The 23,816-nt window shown below is 43.7% G+C and overlaps 1 protein-coding gene across 1 annotated transcript in view; it reads right to left on the bottom strand.

Moving 5' to 3' along the window:
- LOC134212113 (protein disks lost) overlaps nt 1-23,816 on the bottom strand; it is a 293,532-nt gene that overhangs the window by 9,388 nt on the left and 260,328 nt on the right. The window contains exons 7-11 of the mRNA XM_062689664.1: nt 15,864-16,868; nt 2,519-2,645; nt 1,643-1,939; nt 1,319-1,552; nt 873-1,057 (exon numbers count right to left, since the gene is read on the bottom strand). Coding sequence (XP_062545648.1) covers nt 873-1,057; nt 1,319-1,552; nt 1,643-1,939; nt 2,519-2,645; nt 15,864-16,868 — 1,848 coding nt within the window. The remainder of the gene's footprint in view (nt 1-872; nt 1,058-1,318; nt 1,553-1,642; nt 1,940-2,518; nt 2,646-15,863; nt 16,869-23,816) is intronic.

The raw sequence follows: 23,816 nt of genomic DNA, 5'->3' as shown, positions 1-23,816 counted from the left end.
TTTTCGTCTTCGGTGGTCAACTGGCTTGTTTCACTCAGCCTTCCTAGTATGTCCTTTGCCATTTTTAAATACCCTCGTGGACTTGATCCCCTAATATCCGCTCTTCCGACTTTTGGCGTCCTGTTGATAGCGCTTATTGTCGAGCGAGTCCCTGGTGCGCTTATCCATCCTTCGCTCTGCTGCTTCCTGCGCCAGGATCGTTGTACTATAGCAGGAGAAGGGGCAGCCTTCCAGCATGGTTGCTAGCACTTTCTGTTCCTGATCCTGCTTTGCAGCAAAAATCGACTTTTAACATCTGCATTTGGTATTTCTAAAAAAGATGGGATCATCGTGTCTGACCAGAGGTCATACGGAGTGGATACTTCATACCTAGAATTGGACAATGGACAAATACAGAATTTTTCGCTTTACGAATCGAACCCACACTCCACGGCACGCAAATGAGTTTAGACGACTGACGCCGCACGCCGTTTCCAAAGTGGAATATTATGTAACTTCAATGCACCTCGGATTCTTCTTCACCAAAAGTTAGGTTACATTCCAAACTTTCGAATAAGGGTTGTTTCAAAATATTCTATCGGGGAAAAATGGAATAAAATTGATTTGAATTTTTTGCCCATTGTTGCATTAATATTTCCCCCGATAGGTCAAATCATAAAGATTATAACAGTTTTATTATAAAAAAAACTGTCGCCCAGAACAGGATGCAAATGAAAACGTATTTGACTCAGAATGAAGAATGCCGAAATAAGGATAAACTTTAAAAAATATCACACTTGTGCCTACACTCACACGTAATCTGATTCACTCTTTAATACAAGCATGCATCCGCCTTCGCAAGAAAAACAAATTGCTATCTAATTGCATTTTACCTGTTGCCAGCTCTCGTTGAATATTTTCACAAACTGCTCGTTCAATAGCCGGATGCTGATCAGATTACAGTCAACCAAACTGTTGATCAAATTAGCAAAGCATGCAAACACGTCGTCCGCCCCACGGGCATCCATCATTCGGATGCATCGGTTGCTCACCAGCGTCGAGAAGATGTAGTTGGCATCTGTACGTGTGGGTGGCATCACCGTCCAGTTGAATATGTGAGAAAAGTAAACAGTTAGAAAGCGAGCAAATTAATTTGGTACTTTATGAGCAGCGCCGACGAGTACGTTTATTTGCAAACCGAAAAGTTCTCCCTAATCTAGTTGCACTAATCGAGTTATCCAAAGTTAGACTACGGCTCAACACTGATTACCTCGGTCGAAACGATTCAGTATTTTGTATTTGACCAGCTTCGCAGAATTTCCCCAAAAATCAAACCCACCTTCCTGCTGCTTTCTTTCTCTGATGCGCATAATATCCTCCTCATCGACGACGGATCTTTCGGCATCTATCGACGCATCGCTATTAGCCAGCATAAGTTTCGCAATCTCATCATCCTCATTGACGTGATTGGACGATTCGGGAGCAACGCAAAACTCACTCAATTTCCGGTGCTGCCATACGGACAACAACATTTGTACTATCTCAGGTACAATTAGATCACATCGGTGAATCACTGCAATGAAAAGATAATGAAGCATTAAATCAGATTGGAGCAGAAGACTGTGTGGACGTTGCCACTAACAGACGAGTCGCTAAATCTTACCAATCAGCAGGGCCAGTTGAAGTAGCATGTACGCCAAAGTACGGTTCATCGATTGGATGGTATCCTGCTCGTCCAGGTATGTCAACACGAGCACAAGGAATTTGTTTAATCCTTCCGGACTTAGTTCGTCCGGATGCGAGCAGGCAAGGTAAATCATGGTCTGGAGCTGCTCGTACACGAAGGTGTGCTCTACTCGGCCCAACGTAACGAGCAACGGGGTCACAGGGAAGGATTGTTTGTCGAATGGGTTCTTAACTGCCTTCGAAGCTTCCCCCGGAATGTCCTTACAGAATAAATCTGAAAGCAGGCAATGGAGATTATGATGGAGTGTGTCTATGAATTGAAATTTTCGGCTAGCTTCATAGCTGATTTACGAAGACACGAGCGAGCGCATTTAAATTATGTGATATGAAACATTTTCAACGCCATGGAGAAGCATGGTTTGCGTTAATCATTCCTTCTGTAATCATTTACTAACTGATGCTATACCAGTCTGATGCTAATTTGAATTCAAATTACTTCAGTGTTATCGAAAATTTTGTTTCGAATGGATTAGAATGAAGTTCATGCTAAAATTCAACACAGGTTATCCAGCTTAACCGTTCTGTCAGTAATACGAACATGTCGATAACGGCATTTATCCTACTTTGAATAATTTTACCAAGACCTAATCTCGGTTGCTAACGCTAGTGAATTAATCAAAATTAGATGAGCCACAAATCACCACAGGGGTTCCAAAAACTTCCACCGCTATCCATTGCGGATGTTTGCCCGAAAACGTTGATGGAATACAAATTTGAATTTCTAAAACACTAATTACGCTAAAAGCTCCTAATCTATGATTCACGACGTTGCATTGCATCCACATCCACTTACCTATTTCGAGCATATGCGTCTGGCGCCATTCGCTCGTCTTGGCCAGGCACCGCTCCAGTGCAAGATTGATGCACGTTCGTTTCACGGACTCGAGGGCCTCACTCGGGAGCAATGCATCAAATCCATCCTGCAAAACCAATCAAGGAACAAGAATCATGAGCAGGTATAGTACGTTTGCGTTCGCACGTTAGCAAAATATGTATGTGAAAAATAAGGGTATGCGATGCTGTATTCTTGATTTACAAGTACGTTTTGCAAATTATTTTTGTTGTTACGGAGTAATGCCCCAATTTTGTGCTATAGGCGCTTTATTATTACAGAGTACATTCGATTTTGGCAACCCGTTCGGAACATTTATGTTGCCAAAATCGAAAGGTTTCTCATGATACTTCATATTTCTTCACTTATTGTGACACTAGACACTTACCCAGCAACTCCTATCCCTACCTCCCCGCGGTGCTGGCCGGGATACGAGCAACCTTAGGGAAGATCGGGTAACCAACCCCGGTGGGAACTATGGTCGTATGCTGACAGGGAAGGGGTTTGCTCCTTCCGGAGGTGCAAATCTTATTGAGCGTCTGTTCTCCATGTCAGGATCGGCTCACAACAGCGTCTGTTCTCCATGTTAGGGGCGGCTGATCATCGTCCGAGTGCCAGCGAGGGACTCTAAGTGAAACTGTGCACCATGGTCCACCGGAAATAAGGAGGAATGGTCCTCCGGAAATTTAGGGGGTTTGGTGTCAGGCCCTGCAAGCCAGCCTTTAAAAAATCTTAAGCAACGAACAATCAACAAGAGAGTACGGACCGGAACCATCGGCGAAGACCACTGCGACGAAAAGGGACTAGCGATTGGAAACTCGGTTCGTGGAACTGCAAATCTCTCAACTTCATCGGGAGCACACGCATACCCGCCGATGTGCTCAAGGACCGTGGATTCGGCATCGTAGCGCTGCAGGAGGTTTGTTGGAAGGGATCAATGGTGCGAACGTTTAGAGGTAATCATACTAATCAACACACACGAGCTGGGAACAGCTTTCATAGTGATGGGCGATATGCAAAGGCGCGTGATCGGGTGGTGGCCGATCAATGAAAGAATGTGCAAGTTGAGGATCAAAGGCCGGTTCTTCAACTTCAGCATAATCAACGTCCATAGCCCACACTCCGGAAGCACTGATGATGATAAGGACGCATTCTACGCGCAGCTGGAACGTGAGTACGACAGCTGCCCAAGCCACGACGTCAAAATCATCATAGGAGATTTGAACGCTTAGGTTGGCCAAGAGGAGGAGTTTAGACCGACTATTGGAAAGTTCAGCGTTCACCGGCTGACGAACGAAAATGGCCTACGACTTCGCCGCCTCCATGAATATGGCCCTTCGCAGCACCTACTTCCAACACAGCCTTCCGAATCGGGACACCTGGAGATCACCACTGCAGACAGAATCACAAATCGACCACGTTCTGATTGATGGACGGCACTTCTCCGACATTATCGACGTCAGGACATATCGTGGCGCTAACATCGACTCGGACCACTATCTGGTGATGGTTAAACTGCGTCCAAAACTATCCGTCATCAACAATGTTCGGTACCAACGACCGCCGCGGTACGACCTAGAGCGACTGAAGCAACCTGATGTCGCCACTGCATACGCGCAGCATCTCGAGGCAGCGTTGCCGGAAGAGGGTGAGCTCGATGGGCCCCTCTTGAGGACTGCTGGAATACAGTCAAAGCAGCCATTAACGACGCAGCGGAGAACAACGTCGGGTATATGGGTCGAAGTCGACGGAACGATTGGTTCGACGAAGAGTGCAGACAGATTCTGGAGGAGAAGGACGCAGCGCGGGCGGTCGCGCTGCAGCAAGGTACCCGGCAGAACGTGGAACGTTATAGACGGAAGCGGAGACAGCAGACCCGCCTTTTCAGGAGAAGAAACGCCGCCTGGAAGAAGCGGAATGCGAGGAGATGGAACAGCTGTGCCGTTCTCAAGATACACGCAAGTTCTATCAGAAGCTCAACGCATCCCGCAAAGGCTTCGTGCCGCGAGCCGAAATGTGCCGGGATAAGGATGGGAGCATCTTGGCGGACGAACGTGTGGTGATCGAAAGGTGGAAGCAGCACTACGAGGAACATCTGAATGGCGCTGAGAGTACAGGCAGTGAAAGTCAAGGCAGCGGAAGAGATGACAACGTCAGTTCAGCGGACGATGGAAGCCAACCAGTCCCCACCTTGAGGGAAGTTAAGGATGCCATTCAATAGCTGAAGACCAATAAAGCAGCTGGTAAGGATGGTATCGGAGCTGAACTCATCAAGATGGGCCCGGAAAAGCTGGCCACTTGCCTACACAAACTGATAGTCAGAATCTGGGAAACCGAACAGCTACCGGAGGAGTGGAAGGAAGGGGTTATATGCCCCATCTACAAGAAAGGCGAAAAACTGGAGTGTGAGAACTTTCGAGCGATCACCATCCTTAATGCCGCCTACAAAGTGATATCCCAGATCATCTTCCGTCGTCTGTCACCATTAGTGAACGAGTTCGTGGGAAGTTATCAAGCCGGCTTCGTTGACGGCCGCTCGACAACGGACCAGATCTTTACTGTACGGCAAATCCTTCAAAAATGCCGTGAATACCAGGTCCCAACGCACCATCTGTTCGTTGATTTCAAGGCGGCATACGACAGTATAGACCGCGTAGAGCTATGGAAAATTATGGACGAGAACAGCTTCCCTGCGAAGCTTACCAGACTGATCAAAGCAACGGTGGATGGTGTACAAAACTGTGTGAAGATTTCGGGCGAACACTCCAGTTCGTTCGAATCGCGCCGGGGACTAAGACAAGGTGATGGACTTTCGTGCCTGTTGTTCAACATTGCGCAAGAAGGTGTCATGCGGAGAGCCGGGTGTAACAGCCGGGGTACGATTTTCAATAGATCCAGTCAATTTATTTGTTTCGCGGATGACATGGACATTGTCGGCCGAACATTTGCAAAGGTGGCAGAACTGTACACCCGCTTGAAACGTGAAGCAACAAAAGTTGGACTGGTGGTGAATGCGTCAAAGACAAAGTACATGCTTGTGGGCGGAACCGAGCGCGACAGGGCCCACCTGGGAAGCAATGTTACGATAGACGGGGATACCTTCGAGGTGGTCGAGGAATTCGTCTACCTCGGATCCTTGCTAACGGCTGACAACAACGTTAGCCGTGAAATACGAAGGCGCATCATCAGTGGAAGTCGGGCCTACTACGGGCTCCAGAAGAAACTGCGGTCGAAAAAGATTCGCCACCGCACCAAATGTGTCATGTACAAGACGCTTATAAGACCGGTTGTCCTCTACGGACATGAAACATGGACAATGCTCGAGGAGGACTTGCAATCACTCGGAGTATTCGAGAGACGGGTACTTAGGACCATCTTTGGCGGTGTGCAAGAAGACGGTGTGTGGCGGCGAAGAATGAACCATGAGCTCGCCCAACTCTACGGCGAACCCAGTATCCAGAAGGTAGCTAAAGCCGGAAGGGTACGATGGGCAGGACATGTTGCAAGAATGCCGGACAGCAACCCTGCAAAGATGGCTTGGCGAGCGTGGGGCGTATCCGAGGATGGAGAGATGCGGCCTCGAACCGTGTATTGTGGCGTCAAATTGTTGATTCAGTGTTATCTGTTTAGATGTTAACTAAATAAATGAATGAATGACGCTAGACACACTGTGCAACTTTTTTACGCGGATTTTGAAATTTGGAGTGATTTATTTTACATTTTTTACGTCGGTTTCGGGGTCCAACCATTGTTTACGAGAATTATGGAATTCAAGCATTTTTTCTTGGAAAAATACGTTTTTTACGTTTTTTTTGCTTCATAGAGGCAAAAACTGTTTCGAATTATTACAGGCCATGAAAATAAGTTTATCAAAGCGAAAAACCAGAATCGGATAGGCAGCCCCCACCGAGAAAATAATGACAAAACGCTCATTTTGTGTAGAAGACCATTTTTTTTGCACAGATGTGTAAATCAAGTTGAAACGCATTATCAGAACCAGTGCCCCCGCATTTGGAGCTTTTTAAAAGAAATTTATCATGAGGTATAGCCCCCGAATCAGTTCTTTACCAAGACAGCTTGTGAAAAAAGTCTCTCGCGGTATGACATATTGTACATGTGTATAGAGATCATAACTGAGATATATTTTCATTGACTTTTGGACTCAATCCCTGGTCACAATTGATGTCAAAAACTGATACATTTCTGTAATCCTGTGGAAATCAATCTCAAGCCTATTTATAAGAATTTTTAAGCCTATTCACTAATTTATGAAAATAATGTACTTGGAATTATTCAAATTGAGATACTGACCTCCAATGTAACGAGTGTTAAGGCAAGTAGGACGTTAATTCGGTGCGACACTGTCCGATGAGAATTGGAGAGAATGAGTGACCACAACTGTAGTAAAAATATGTACCTACGCTATTGTAATCTACCGTCGCAATACGCTCTTGTAGCATCTGATTGATATTATGAGATAGGAATAGTTAGTTCTCTCCTAACCGCCGCCGGTGTAGTTATCGGTCGACCGTACGACCGTGTAGAAAATTAAAAATAATTACAGTCCACCAATAAAGTGTGTTTAGGGAAAACCCCAAATAAAACTAATTTCGTAGTGACCGTATCACTAGTGTTATCCATTCGCGTTCCGAACAAGTTTCGCGGGTGCGCAAACGGGGAAAACCGAACATTTTGGTCCTTCGAACCGGATTCGTTGGACCCGTTGAACTTGTGCGCGGATAGTGATTTTAGTGCGATATCGGCCATCGAATTGCCGGACAATAGATTAGTGCTTCTATTTGGTCCATATATTGTTCCGTTGGCGCGGAGACGCCATCCTTCAATTAAAGTGATTGGCCGGGCGGTGACCCGTTGAGGATAGATAAAGTGCTTTGGCGTTGCTTTGCCGTCGCTGCTGGGCTATTGGGATTTTGAGTGTGGTTGCAGCAAATATACAGAGGATCGAAAGGATCGCTCGCTGTTCCTGTGGACCACCGTTCCAGTATTTGAAGCCCAGGGTGGACATCTGGAGATCGCCGAATTCAACTACGTACAGTGTGTATGAGATTGCGTGGTTGAGGTGAATTGGCTTGGTTTGCACTGTGCATCACAGCCATTGAAACTCTGCCGAGGGTAGACTGTTTTATGTTCATGAGGAGCATAAAATTGCATGCAAGATTGTACATTCCAGTAGAACACAGTGGGGAACTTGTTTGTGATTCTCCGGATTTTAAGATTTATCGTCTTTTGAAGGCACAATTTGAGATTGCTGGAAAGAGATTAGGTCACTTTTGATTTATTTGGCCTGTCTTCTGCCAACTCGTTCGGTCGCTTGAGGTCTCGGGAGTGAGTTGCGTTAGTGCATTAAATAAGTGAAGTGATTTACTAATAATACAAGTGTTCGATGTACGAACGCTTGTGAAGCAGGAGCGCCATGCGTGGATTACGTTGCATAATATAGAGGAGTTCTTGGCAGCATACGATGATGTGTGCAGTGCAATTTCGCATGAAAAAATAGACGAAGTGTACGATAAATGTTGTGAATTGCGAGTGCAAATCGAAGTCATCACAGATGAAATAGACGTAGAAGACGCCGCTACAGATGGAACCGGAGAGGATAGTACCAAACAGGTGGCTATGGCTGAGGCTCGGAGGAGATAGAAAAAGGAAATCTTCAAGGAGTTTAAGAACAAGTATTTCCGGCTGAAACAGCAACTCTTTTCGAAGGCGGCTGAAAACCTTAGAGATGTCGTAGAGCGGCAATCAGTAGTTGAAACTTGCCAGCCGTCAAGAATGAAGTATCCGGAACTAAGACTTCCTACCTTTTCTGGGAAGCTCTCCGAATGGATAAATTTTCGGGACAACTTTAAGTCGTTGATCCACGATAATGGTCAATTGAATTTGATAGACAAGTTCAATTATCTCCGAACGTCGTTGAAAGATGATGCGCTACTAAAAGTCAACCAAATTCAAGTCACAGCTGCGAACTATGGACTAGCCTGGGCCACTCTGGAGTCCAAATATGAAAACCACAAGCTTATTGCACAGGAACACATGAGAGCATTTTTCTCAGCTGCTCCGATGACGATGGAAAGTTTCCAGGGGTTGAATTATCTTCTAACGACATTCCGAGTCAACCTTCAGCAACTGGAAAAGTTAGGAGAGAATACCGACAATTGGGGCACTCTGCTAGCTTTCATGCTTTCCCAGCAGCTGGATGACGATACAATTCGCCACTGGGAAACGTGCCATAGCTCAAAGGACATACTTTCGTACAAGCCGATGGTGGAGTTCCTGGAAAGGCACTGTGGAAAGGCACTTAGGCTCAAAAGTGGTCAAAACGAGCTTTTATGTCGACGACATGTTGGCAGGTTCGCACACGGTCGAAGATGGCGTCCAGCTTTGTAAGGAAGTTCTGGAACTCCTGAAGGGATCTGGGTTCAATCTGAGAAAGTGGAACTCCAATAGACCGCAAGTATTGAAATCGCTTTCTGAGATTGCACGTCTGATTGATCCCTATGGACTAGTTGGTCCGGTGGTCGTTCTAGGAAAACTTTTCCTCCAAGAATTGTGGATGGCCAATTACTCTTGGGACGAGCCGCTAAGCCATGAACTGCAGACACAATGGTTGGAGTTTAGATCCAATCTATGCGAATTGGATACAGTCTCAGTTCCACGGTGGATCGGTTTCGGAAGAGACATTATTTCGAGTTCCACGGATTCAGCGATGCAAGCGATAAAGCATACGGTGCTGCAGTTTATTTGCGCTGTATGACTGGAACGGAGATATCACTGTCAACATGCTGATGGCCAAATCAAAGGTTGCGCCATTGGAGGATCTTAGCAAGAGAAAAATGAAGCAGTCAACACCTAGGTTGGAGTTATCTGCAGCTCCACTGTTGGCGCATCTCTATGAGACCGTTTCGACGAGCATGGATTCTACAATAGCAAAACGGCAAAACCTTCAAATTCATTCCAGCTAAGTCCCCCAATTTCGGCGGCTTATGGGAGGCCGCAGTAAAATATTTGAAGGCTTATATGAAAAGGGTCATTGGCAACAGGATGTTGAAACCTGACGAGATTAAAACCGTCGTAGCACAGATAGAGGCATGCCTTAATTCGAGGCCCCACTCAGCGATGATGCTGATTCAGCCGCAGAAGATCATTTTTGAATTCATGTAGATAATAAATATTAGTATGTTAAGGCAAGTAGGACGTTAATTCGGTGCGACACTGTCCGTTGAGAATCGGGGAGAATGAGTGACCACAACTGTAGTAGAAAGATGTACCTACGATAATCACCTTTGCCTATTTTCCCACAGAGACGGTCGACCGTACATCCGAATAGAAAATCAAAAATAATTACAGTCCACCAATTTAGTGAAAACCCCGAATAAAACTAATTTCATAGTGACTAGTGTTATCCATTCGCGTTCCGAACATGTTTCGCGGGTGCGCATGTTAGTGCAAAACGGGGAAAACCCAACAACGAGCTCAAATTTAAATTTCAGAAAGACACATCTTTCGATATTTTCTTTCTTCAGAATTACTTATCTGTGTGAACAAATCTGATGAAAAGCAGCAGTCAAAAGTAATTGTTGATCTTCATCATCTGCTTGCAAAATTCGATCACCGATTGTGAAATCAATATGCGTCGAGTATTGGAAAGAAACCAACAATTCCATGTCCTGTTACGTAAAAAGAAAAAGAAAATAAGCACACAAAAAAGATTGTTCAAACGCAATTAAATCGTGTTTAGTTTTTCTTTAAAACAATTTTAGCCATTATGTAAAACTAAATGTCATTCTAAAGAAAAAAACTTATTTTACTTTTGTTATTTTGGAAATTTCGCTTAACTTTTAAAAGGATCTAAGTAACATTTTTTTCATGAATTAATTTGAATACTGCAATCAAAAGCTTTCATATTGGTCTGTTGATTGCACTATTCAAATTAATTCATGAAAAAAAATGTTACTTAGGTCCTTTTGAAAAGCTAAGCGAGAAATGTATAAAAATATGTATTTGATATTTTCTGGCCCGCCAGCAAGTGGTCATTCTGCACATTGGCCAGTTGCTGAAAAATGTTGGACAGGCCATAATCACGGGCTGATTCCTCAAACCCCATCGGTTGAAAATGCGGAGCAATTTAAAACGAACAAAATCCAAAAACAAAAACAAATCTACCATCGATTTTTCATAATCATTATGCTTATTCAGCATTGAATGATTACCTACCGTGAAAATTTGATGGAAAAAATTGCTCCAGACAATATTTTGAGATCGATTTCACTGGCACGCTAATAAGTTTGTTTAGATTTTGCAAAGGCCAAAACAAAAAACAATGACAGGGAGTGCTTTTAATAGCTGTAATCTTCCGGGAATGATAGTCAGAAGTTGCGTTAAGGGGAGTGCTTTGTTGAAAAAAATAATCAGGCCATTCCTTCGGGGCCCTTCTTAGCCGTGCGGTAAGACGCGCGGTTACAAAGCAAGACCATGCTGAGAGTGGCTGGGTTCGATTCCCGGTGGTAATTCTTGGATTGGAAATTGTCTCGACTTCCCTGGGCATAAAAGTATCATCGTGTTAGCCTCATTATATACGAATGCAAAAATGGTAACTTGGCTTAGAAACCCCACAGCTAATAACTGTGGAAATGCTTAATGAACACTAAGCTGCGAAGCGGCTCTGTCCCAGTATGGGGATGTAATGCCAACAAGAAGAAGAAGAAGAATTAGGGCATTCGGTTGTATCCGATCTAAATTACAGTTTCTGTTCCTACTTACTCCGCATTACAACTTGCTCTGGTGTCCCTTAACTCGCATTATTGATTTGAACTATCCCTTACTCGAAATTTAAGAGACCATCGAGTTAGGGGGGTATCGAGATAGGAACACATTTATATTTGGCCGAATACCGTCTGGCCGAGTAGTCAAAATTTATTTCCTCATTAGGAGAAGTGAAAAACGAGATGATCGAAGTGAACAGTGAATAGCGAGAACTGGGAAGTGAGAAATGAGATGTTCGAAAGAAATACAGAATAGTGAGAAATGAGTTATGAAAAACGGAAGTGAGTATTGAGCACACTGTAACATGTGAGTAGTGGAAAGTAAGAAATGAGAAGTGATATGTCACTAATGAAAAGTGAGAAGTGATAGTTGTGAAGTGAGAAGTAGGATTTGAGCAGTGATATAAACAGAAGGAGTGGAGGAGTGAGAAATGAGAGACGATAAATGGGAAGTGAGAAGCGAGATGTTGAGTAATAAGAAGTGAGTGGAGAGATATAAGACAGAAAGAAGAAGAACAAAAGAAGGGAGGGAAGATAATCTCGTTTTTACTTGTCGTTCCCCGGTCCACACTTCTTCCTACTCCCTTTACTTCTGACTATTCATTTTTCACTTCATACATATCACTTCTCACTCCTCATTTTTCACTTTTTACTTCTCCCTCCTCATTTTTCACTTTTTACTTCTCCCTTCTCACTTATAACTTCTTATATATCACTTCTGATTTCTTATTTCACACTTATCTCTTTTCACTTCTAACTTCTAACTTTTCACTACAACTTCGCATTTTAAATTTCTCACTTCTGACTTCTCGCTTCACATTTCTCAATTCCTACTACTAACTTCTCAATTCTTACTTTGTACTTCATACTTCGAATTACCCACTTCACTATTTTAACTTTTCACTTCTTCACTATATTTATTTCTCACTTCTAATTTGATTCTCACACTTATAACTTTTTATATCTCACTTCTGACTTCTCATTTCTCACTTATCACTTTCCACTTCTAACTTCTAACTTTTCACTTATTATCTTTCACTTCTCACTACTCACTTCGCACTTCGAATTTTTCACTTCTAACTTCTCACTTCCTACTTCTCACCTCTCATTTCTTACTCTGCCTTTAGGGTAGACTTGATCCCCTTTTCTGATTTCCGATGCATCACAGCCAAAAATAAATAAACATACGCGATTTCCACACAGACTCTCTAAGAAATACAGTATTTAACTTTACTGATGTATGACAGTCCTTAAATTATTGTTGTTATTGATACACAATCGATTTTTTGGAGTGCTGTCAAAAATCGGCTTTGAAAATATTTGGGGGAAATTGATCCCTCTCCAAGAACTTGCTTTGATAAAATTAGAAAGGTGCCCTCAGATTTTTTAAATATTTTCCTTTCAAAATACGCGGAATTATCGAATTGCTGTACGTATACTTGAACGATTTTTGTTATTGAATTCGAGAGCACATGCAATTTTAAAATTTGGGGAGACATTTGTCACTTCCCATTTCTCACTTTTCACTTTATACTTCGCACTTTCTACTACTCATTTCTTACTTCTCACTTCGCTCTACTTATTTATCATTTCTCATTTTTCACTTTTCTCTTTTCACTTCTAACTTCTTATATCTCACTTCTCATTTCTCATTTATTACTTTTAACTTCTCACTTTTTATTTCTTATTTTGCACTTTTCCCCCCTCTCTACTCACTTCGCCCTTCAAATTTTTCACTTCTCATTTCTCGCTTCCCACTATTCACTTCTCACTTCTTACTTCATACTTCTCATTTCTCACTTCTCACTTCTTTTCACTTCCCATTTTGAATTTCTCACTTCTAACTTTTCACTTTTCACTTCTCACTTCTCATTTCTCACTTCTTGCTTGTCACTTTTCATTTCTGTTTCTGACAACAACGAGTTAGCGAGGTAAAAATGTATTGGAAAATTACTTCGACTTTGAGAGTATCGAGTAAGAGAGGTATCGGCTTACGGAGAGAACGCAGTATGCTAGATTCAAGGGACTTTTAATTTCATCGAGTAAGGAAAAATATCAAGTTACAGAACATCGAGTTAGGGAGAGTTAACTGTCACATAACAATTTTTTTTTCAATGAATAATTTTTTACTAAAAAAAAACTAAAATCTTTCCACAAAAAAGAGCATAAAAAATGAAAATTTGCATAGAAAAAGATATAAAAGCACTAAAACTGAGTTTTTTTTTATAGATGAAATCTTCTCTAAAAGCGTTCATTGTTCATGGAAAATTTATTCAATTTCATTACTTTTGTTCTATTTTTTATGGATATTCTCTTATTTTGTTATTGCTCTTTATTATTTTTTTATGGAAAGTTTTTGATTTAAAATATTTTGTGGAACAGTTTGTAACTGTATTGCTAATATTGATTTATTTCTCGCTTTACTTTTCAAAAGGACCTAAGTAACATTTTTTTCATGAATTAATTTTAATAGCGCAATCAATAGAACAACATGAAAGCTATTGATTGAAGTATTCAAATTAATTCATGGAAAAAATGTTACTTAGGTCCTTTTGAAAAGTTAAACGAGATTTATTGAAATTTTGTATTTTCTGCAATTGGAAATTTTGATTCATTTATGGAAAGTTTTCCTTTTATAATTGCAATTTTCACATTTAAGGACAAGCCTTCTGAAATCCTAAACAAATTTCATTCGCGTTTTCAAGGGCACCCCACTCAAAACGGAAGCAACTTACCAGTATTGTAAAAGCTCGAGATCGTCATAAGACAGTGAGCAAAGCACCTTTTTCTATTTCAGGCGACCAAATGAAAGAATCTTGGGTTCTTTGATCAATTTCGTATGAAATGCAGTCATGAAAGGATGTTGTGCTTTATTTTAAAATTAATATTTCTAAATTATTTCAATAGATAGCCAGTTTTCTGCGAGCGGTAATGGCCGCCAGTATGCCTGCGGGTTAGTCTCTGATTTGACGTTTGTGGAGGTCAGCTGCACCCGCACCGCTCCGAGCATTCTGACCAATGTGGCATATAAGAAGGTGCCGATTCAGTGAATTCAAGCCTTATTATATACCACCTTGATCAAAATGCGCGAATGGTGGGTGCAGTTGACCTCCAGAAACGTCAAATCAGAGACTAACCCGCAGGCAAGCTGGCGGCCATTACCGCTCGCGGAAAACTGGATACGCAAAGAATATATTCGTTCAATTCAACGAGTTGAAAGTGGTAATAAACACACTTTCATGCCCTGTCACGGGAAAAATATTTTTTGAGATTTTTATAGCACGCCATTCATCCTTCGCGTTTCTAGACATCTCGGGTACTTATTCAAAAGGACGTATGTGATTTTGTAAACAAAGATTCAAACGTCGATTTGTCCAATCTGATGGCACTCCCACGCAAACCATCACCACAGACAGGCAGGGGAAGCCTTCGGCTACCTGTTGGTGGTATTGGTTTGCGTGGGAAAGTTATTAGATTGGACAAATCGACGTTTGAATCTTTGTTTACAAAATCACATACGTCCTTTTGAATAAGTACCCGAGACATATTGAACGGTGCAGATATGTAAACATCGCGTGACATCTCTCATTGCAAATAAGAAATTCCAGTAATGGCTGTGACGCAGTATAGACAGATTTATATTGTGCGTTGCTTCCGTATTGAGGGGGGTGTCCTTGATTTTGGATTACGGGAGGCTTGTCCTTAAAAGTACTTATGTTTTTTGGAAACCATTAATTGTTTATTGTAATTTTGCATTATTAATGAAAATTTTATATTTATTTATTGCTTTCAGGAAATATCCATTAATTACGTAACACAAAAACTGGGCATTTTCAACTCCCCCTCCCACTTATGTCACTCTTTTTGTATGAAAAATCTAAAAAATTTGTATGGATCGTCACATTTCGCTCAACCCCCTCTCCCCCTCTAAGCGTTACATAATTTATGGACGCTCCCTCACCCCGATTTACCCCGATATACAATTAAATAGGGAACGCTTTAGTTTATATCAGGTTCTTTTGAGGTTGTATAATTCCCAGAGAATCAATCACCCAAATTCCCCAAAATAGCACAACCTTGTTAACAACATTTTCCTAAAAATGACATTTGTTCGAAAAAGACATTTCCCTGAATATGACATTTCTTCGAAAACATTTTCTAGAAAATGATCTTTCACCGAAAATGACATTTCAGAATATAATAAGAATTTATTTAGCGTAGTCAATGTTTTCAAAAGTGAAATCTGCCTGAAATTATAATCAAAAGATGAAGTATCAACAACAAAACACAATAGCCCTGTTGACCAAAGGATTTAAATAATCATTTTTTGATTTTAACAAAACTGTGAATCAAACTGGCTTTTCTGGGCAAGGCCGGGTACATACAGCTAGTATTGAATAAATACCTATATTTAGATGGACAAAGATGCTTAGTTATGATAAGCCGCATTATATCGCAAAACAAAATGTCAGCAAGAAATAATTCGCAATATCGCATCCCCTGAAACAAAAACAAGCACTAACCTTGATTCGACGGGCGAGCATCGGTGGGATTTTCTCGTCCCATCTGGCGTTGATGTCGGCGAGTGCGGCGGAGCATATCATGTAGATTTGCTTGGTCGCCTGAGGGATGGATTCCGCCTGTATGGTGGCAATCTGTTCGGTGATCTTTTTACGTTCCGGTAGAAGGTGGGCAACTTGGAAGTCTTTGATGGCGGCAGACGATGCCCTTTCGATGACGAATTCGACGGTGCGGCGGACGGACAAACTTTGCGACTGGAGGAAGGCTTCAATCAGCCGGTGTTGGTTGTTTGTCGGTTTCTGCTGGGCAGCGATGGTGGACGTTCCGGAGTACTTCGTTGTGATATGGCGGTACCGACCGGATCGGGAGACGGTTTTTTCAACCTTGGATGGCATCATGGAGACGCGGAAATCGGCTAGGAAAGGGCATGCCGCGTTGAGAATGTTTTCGAGGAGCGGGTTGAGGAGCAGTTCTTCACTTTTGCTCGTTGTTGCGTTTACTTTAACTAACTCTAAAGGTTCGTTACACATATCCTTTGCAGGCTTGATTTCACATTTCAATATTCCTCCTGAGTGCTCGTCAACCTTTGTCAGGATCAAAGCTTTGTTAATTTCCATTTCATCGGCAGTAGTTTTCTCGACAAGCAATTCAATCTTTTTGTAGTTGTGCGGGTTTTCATCAACCGATAACAAAGACCGCCGCTCCCGACGATAGCTCAGATATTCCTCCGGTATGTTGGGATGTTCGAACAGCCAGCCCAGGCATGCTCGTATGATAAACTTGGAAGTGGGTGTCACCAGCAGCCTCCTCTCGGATTCCATTTCGTACGCGTTAGTTCTCAGGTACAGTTCGTACAATACATCGAACAGGTCCTTGTAGTAGCTCAAGCGTAGACTAATACCATCCAGCATGGCCAAATATTGAACCAACCAAGGCACGGTGATTATCAGCTTTCGTTCCGCTATGGCACTCAGCAAAATCGATTTCACGTCGAACAGTGGCAGGAGCTGCAATAGACCAAAATAGGAGAAAAAAATGTTCCGTTCAGTAAAAGGACAAGACAGACAAGAGTTGAGAAATTAAATTCCTTCCTCTTCAGCTCAGCACATCACATCAATCAATTTCAACGTCACGATGCAGGCAACCTGGGCGACGGGATGGATGAATTTGGGGGGATGTGTTTGCTTAGGTAACACCCACCCGGTGGGAAATGAAACATCAACAATTCTTTTTTAAGTGTCGGAAGAAAAAGGGGATCAAGGAGCAGGGATAGAGTGATTGCAGTTCGGATTTTCCCGTTCCTTATTGCAGAAAATGCGTGCCTTCGGATTGGTGGAATGGTTGCTTCGGGAGAAAGTTTGATAATATTATAAAGAATAAATTAAACAAGAACAGGATTTAATTTGAATGTATGCACAGAATTTTAGGTATTGAAAGAAGTAGCTCCCAGTTGATTTTTTATCTTTACTTTCATCAAATCAGTAAAACCTTAAAGGTTTATAAAGTGTGTGCCTCTGGCCTTGTTACTTACGACGAGTGAAGACCTGATCCAAATATCAAAATTTACATAAATAAAGAAGAAAATAAATAAATTGATTCTCGCTGGAAAATGTATTCACTGTTGCAAATACTAATATTATCTTGTCACTGCTGAATTTCGGCTTATATTTTCCTTAGAAGGGTGTTACCAAGAAAAGCCGTATTAAAGTTTTGGTAAAGCCATGTCAATTTAGAATCCGGAATCATTTATTGTATTGCAGCGGCACGGAAAGTGACCGCTGCAAGAATTCTTTTACAGCGGTTTGTCTACCTAGGCGCCCACTTGCTATGGTATAAATTTCACGAAGTTTCGTGCAGCGTGTCAAAAATTATTTCAGATGGAAGCCGAAAGGAGATAATCCTGCTCATCGACGATGGAACCTACGTCAAAATGGATTTCGGACAGCTTCCTAGCCAAAAATTCTACATTGTGACGGCACGAGGAGTAGTTCTTGCGAAGTTTAAGTTTGATTTTTGGACAAACTTGCAAAAAAACGGATGATTATGGCAAGGGATATGCAACTGTGGGGAAAAGACCAAAATGTTTGTGACGAATAAGACGATGGACTCGAAGCTGTACAAGGAGGAATGTCTCGAAAATCCGCGGTCGACCTTCCATAAAGCCCATAAAGGTCCCGTGAAGTTTTGGCCAGATTTGGCGAGTTGCCACTACAGCCGGGAAGTCATCCAGTGGTACCGGGATAATAAAAAAGATTTCATCGATAAAACCATAAATCCACGCAGCTGCCCGCAGCTCCGGCCCATCGAGACATTTTGGACAATAATGAAGCGGAAGCTTAGGAAAAGTGTTAAAAAGTGGAAAAACAGCTCGGGACGCGACTCAGATGACCAAAATGTGGAACAAATGTGCCAAGGAAGTTGACTCCGGATGTGTACAACTTTTGATGAGAGGAATAAAGAAGAAGGTGCGAATTTTCACTAGAAACAAGAAGAAATTATTTGTATCAATAACTTTTCCTTAAAGTACAGTGAATTACTCTTGTTTTGATGTATTAACCTTCTTTGTACGACAATCCGTTACCGAGATACAGATGATTTTATCATTCCGGATTCTAAATGGACATAGCTTTACAGGTTACCGACAATATTATAAAAGTCTAGGTTGATCGCGATTTCAATCTTTCATCAATAGATATTGCTATATGCTCACTGCACATTGTTGTTCATAAGACAAATGCAATTTATCGAGTCTGAATAAAGAAATTGATATGCAGATTGCAGAGACTGTTCCACATTCCAACAATTTAACCAATTCAGCAGAAGACAGGACCTCGAAGTAACGAAATCCTGAACGTGCAAAGTGGAAGGTATTTGAATTCCGGACGTTCGCCCACTTTACGAGAATCACGAAAGGTGGGAGACACAAATTCCTCCCGACTGGCTGCTGTCGAGATTCCCCGCCAGAAGCTTCACCATTGGCAATAAAAAGCTAAAACGTGATGGCGCAACGGCATGGATAGGTCCTGAATCGGATGGCTTGTTAAAGCGGCTAGGCTGAGAAGGAGGATGATGAAGCTGCCGCCGACCGACATGCCAGGACGAAAAAAAATATGAATGATTTAGCAGCAGGTAAGTGCGCAATATTCAACTGTTCTCCGATGACGGTAGGACTAGCTGATGCTATGGAAAGGCGTGGGACTCGTCTTCGTATTTAGTATGATATGATGCTCGGCGTTCAGTTTCCTACTATTCATTCCTTGCACACAGGCCAAGTTCTTTGTTTATGGCACAGGCGGGCGGAACAGACGGTACGTGATTTCATTATCATTATAAATATCGCATCGTCGAAGTAAACCGATAAGAGATATGAAGAAGGGCGGACACAATTTTCCATGGCGACGAAAGAGAAACTATACCTTCGTTCAGCATCTGTTGCGCAGGTAACTTGGCTGGAGCAGCTGCCTTTATGGAATCTGCACTACTGGTTCGCGAAAGAAGATAGTAAAATTGAAATTTGTTGTCACAGTGACATAAAAAACCGTCCATATACCGCGTGGAAAAAGCACATAATTTTTTACTCCATCGCCATCGTGGACAAAAGCGTGGAAAATCATCTACCCTGCTCCATGTCAACGTAGACATGATGCATTTACAAAGGAAGCTCCTTCTTGCGGTGAGTTACATTTGATTCCGCTTTGAAACATATTTCACCTTTTCTACGCAAACAGGGTTCCAAAAGAATACTATATTTAACTGGAAACAAATATGCCTTAACTAATCCAAAATAGCCTAATTTCAAATTGACACACGGCAAAAATGTATCAGACAAGGAAGCATGTTTTTAGTGGTATCATAACAAAAACGTTAAAAAGGACTTAATTGTTAAGTGAATGGTGAACTTAGTTCGTGCTTACTTTAATTTGAATTTGAATTGAACTCCACTTAAACTCCTTTCTTCACTGGATCAGCCGAACTCAAAGTTTTATAAATAGAACATTTCCGCAAAATCTGCTCTGTGTCCTTCCATTGGTAAATCGTAGGAAGTGGCGAATGGATGGAAAAAAGCTACTTCCGTTAGTCGATAGATGGAAAGCAGATGATAGATGCATAACCTCGTGGGGGCGAAAATTCAATCAAGAAACGGGAAGTGAGATCTTGGAATAGAAGGGCAAATCTAGGGTAAGTGGGTGGACGGACTGACACAGATGGTGCTCAGCTGTCGCGTCATGGAATGTGGAAAGATAGCATGAAAATGGCTGTTGATTTTCAATGGTTTTTCTTTTCCGGATATTAGCAGTTTTCCAAAGATAAGGAAAATCGATTTATGACACAGTTGTTCCACCACAGCTACCAGGAAGCAGTTCGTTAGTTCCTGAGTTTAAAATAACTTTCAGTGCCAACGCAGCACCGATTGCTGTTGAAATTGCACCAACATCGATGCTGCATGTCGAAACCGAAACCAAAACGACAAAAGTCGTTGCTTTGGATTAGTTATCAGCACTTGGATCCGGACGGATTTGGGACAGAAGGCCGAAAGACAAAAGGTTGAAGGACAAAAGGTCGTCGGACAAAATGTCGAAGGGACAAAAGGTCGAAAGGACAAAAGGACTAAGGGACGAAAGATTATTATTATTATTATTTCAGACTAAGGCCGAAGTGGCCTGTGCGGTATGTAAGAGTCTTCTCCATTCGGCTCGGTCCATGGCAACACGTCGCCAGCCACGCAGTCTACGGAGGGTCCGCAAGTCATCTTCCACCTGATCGATCCACCTTGCCCGCTGCGCACCTCGCCTTCTTGTGCCCGTCGGATCGTTGTCGAGAACCATTTTCACCGGGTTATTGTCCGACATTCTGGCTACGTGCCCGGCCCACCGCAGTCGTCCGATTTTCGCGGTGTGAACGATGGATGGTTCTCCCAGCAGCTGATGCAACTCGTGGTTCATTCGCCTCCTCCATGTACCGTCCGCCATCTGCACCCCACCATAGATGGTACGCAGCACTTTCCTTTCGAAAACTCCGAGTGCGCGTTGATCCTCCACGAGCATCGTCCAGGTCTCGTGTCCGTAGAGGACTACCGGTCTAATGAGCGTTTTGTAGATGGTCAGTTTGGTACGGCGGCGAACTCTATTCGATCGAAGCGTCTTGCGGAGTCCAAAGTATGCACGATTTCCAGCCACTATACGCCTCCGAATTTCTCTGCTGGTATCATTTTCGGCAGTCACCAGTGAGCCCAAGTACACAAATTCTTCTACCACCTCGATTTCATCACCACCGATGCCAACTCGCGGTGGGTGGCTCACATTGTCTTCTCTTGAACCTCTTCCTATCATGTACTTCGTCTTCGACGTGTTGATGACTAGTCCGATCCGCTTGGCTTCCCTCTTCAGTCTGATGTAGGCTTCCTCCATCTTCTCAAAGTTACGTGCCATAATATCTATGTCGTCGGCGAAGCCAAATAGCTGGACGGACTTATTGAAAATTGTGCCACTCGTGTTAATCCCTGCTCTTCGTATTACCCCTTCCAAAGCGATGTTGAATAGCAGACACGAAAGACCATCACCTTGCCGTAACCCTCTGCGGGTTTCGAAGGGACTCGAGAATGCCCCTGAAACTCGAACTACGCACATCACCCGATCCATCGTCGCTTTGATCAACCGTGTCAGTTTATCCGGAAATCCGTTTTCGTGCATTAGCTGCCATAGCTGGTCCCGATCGATTGTATCATATGCGGCTTTGAAGTCGATGAATAGATGATGTGTGGGCACGTTGTATTCGCGGCACTTCTGCAGTACTTGGCGAATGGCGAACACCTGGTCCGTGGTGGAGCGTTCGCCCATAAAACCCGCCTGGTACTGCCCCACGAACTCCCTTGCAATTGGTGCTAGTCGACGGCATAAAATTTGGGAGAGTACCTTGTAGGCGGCGTTCAGCAATGTGATTGCGCGGTAGTTGCTACAATCCAGCTTATCGCCCTTTTTGTAGATGGGACACACGACACCTTCCATCCACTCCTGCGGCAAAACTTCCTCCTCCCAAATCTTGGTAATGACCCAGTGCAGCGCTCTAGCCAGTGCCTCACCACCGTGTTTAAACAGCTCTCCTGGTAGTTGGTCAACCCCAGGGACTTTGTTGTTCTTCAGCCGGCCAATCTCCTCCTGGATTTCCTGGAGATCCGGGGCCGGTAGAATTATGTCCTGCGCGCGTTCCCCAGGGTCCATCACCATACCGCCATCTTCGTCTGCCACATCGCCATTCAGGTGCTCTTCGTAGTGCTGCTGCCACCTTTGGATCACCTCACGCTCGTTCGTAAGAAGGTTCCCGTTTATGTCCTTGCACATATCAGGCTGTGGCACGTGGCCCTTACGTGAACGGTTCAACTTCTCATAGAACTTTCGTGTGTTATTAGTGCGGTACAGTTGCTCCGTCTCTTCACGGTCTCGATCTTCCTGCTGACGCTTTTTCCTCCGGAAAATCGAGTTTTGTCTGTTCCGCGCCTGTTTATATCGTGCCTCATTCGCCCTCGTGCGGTGTTGCAGCAATCTCGCCCATGCTGCATTCTTCTCTTCTACTAACTGCTCACATTCGCCGTCATACCAGTCGTTTCTCCGATCCGGGGGCACCGTGCCAAGTGCAGCGGTTGCGGTGCTACCAATGGCGGATCGAATATCTCTCCAGCCATCTTCAAGAGACGCTGCGCCTAGCTGCTCTTCCGTTGGGAGTGCCACTTCCAGCTGCTGCGCGTATTCTTGGGCTAGCCTACCGTCTTGTAGCCGCCCAATGTTAAGCCGCGGCGTCCGACTTCGACGCGTGTTGTACACCGTCGAGAGTTTTGAGCGCAGGCAAACTGCAACGAGGTAGTGGTCGGATTCAATATTTGCACTGCGGTAAGTGCGGACGTTCATGATGTCGGAGAAGAATTTACCGTCGATTAGAACGTGGTCGATTTGGTTTTCCGTTTCTTGGTTAGGTGATCTCCATGTGGCCTTGTGGATATTTTTGCGGGGAAAGAAGGTGCTTCGGACTACCATTCCGCGGGAGGCTGCGAAGTTTATGCATCGTTGGCCGTTGTCATTCGATACGGTGTGCAGACTATCCGGTCCGATGACCGGTCTATACATTTCCTCCCTTCCTACCTGCGCGTTCATGTCACCGATGACGATTTTGACGTCCCGCAGTGGGCATCCATCGTATGTCTGCTCCAGCTGTGCGTAGAACGATTCTTTCTCGTCGTCGGGTCTCCCTTCGTGTGGGCAGTGCACGTTGATGATGCTATAGTTGAAGAAACGGCCTTTAATCCTCAGCTTGCACATCCTTGCGTTGATTGGCTGCCACCCAATCACGCGTTGGCGCATCTTTCCCAGCACTATGAAGCCGGTTCCCAGCTCGTTGGTGGTGCCACAGCTTTGGTAGAAGGTAGCCGCTCGATGCCCGCTTTTCCACACTTTCTGTCCTGTCCAGCAAATCTCCTGCAGCGCCACGACGTCGAAGTTGCGGGGATGTAATTCATCGTAGATCATCCTGTCGCAACCTGCGAAACCTAGCGACTTGCAGTTCCATGTTCCAAGCTTCCAATCGTGATCCTTTATTCGTCGCCTAGGTCTTATATCGATTATATCGAGACGCATTATCTCGTATATTGTTCGTAATTATTGGTTTTCCAGGCGCCCTATTGGGCCTGCGCAAACCTCCTGTCTCGCCGGAGGGCCGTCGTGTCAGGGCTGTTTAGCGTCCCACCTAACACCAGGACTTGGGCTTGTGCGCTTTGAGCGGCACACGGTCGCTTTGGCGGAGCCTACTTGCGGATACATGCAGCTTTTTATAGAGGTTTAACAGGGCCCACTGTCAAACCCCACCACATCCTAGGCAGGCGCCACAACTCGCAGATGGCCTGGGGAGGGATCGTCAAGCCCTTGGACAAAGTCCCTGCTGCCCCTAAGGACGAAAGGTCGAATGTA

The sequence above is a fragment of the Armigeres subalbatus genome, chromosome 2 (genome assembly GCF_024139115.2).
Source record: "Armigeres subalbatus isolate Guangzhou_Male chromosome 2, GZ_Asu_2, whole genome shotgun sequence".
Classification (NCBI taxonomy): Eukaryota; Metazoa; Arthropoda; class Insecta; order Diptera; family Culicidae; genus Armigeres; species Armigeres subalbatus.
The sequence above is the reverse complement of the archived record's forward strand: the minus strand, read 5'-3'. Positions and strand labels throughout refer to the sequence as shown.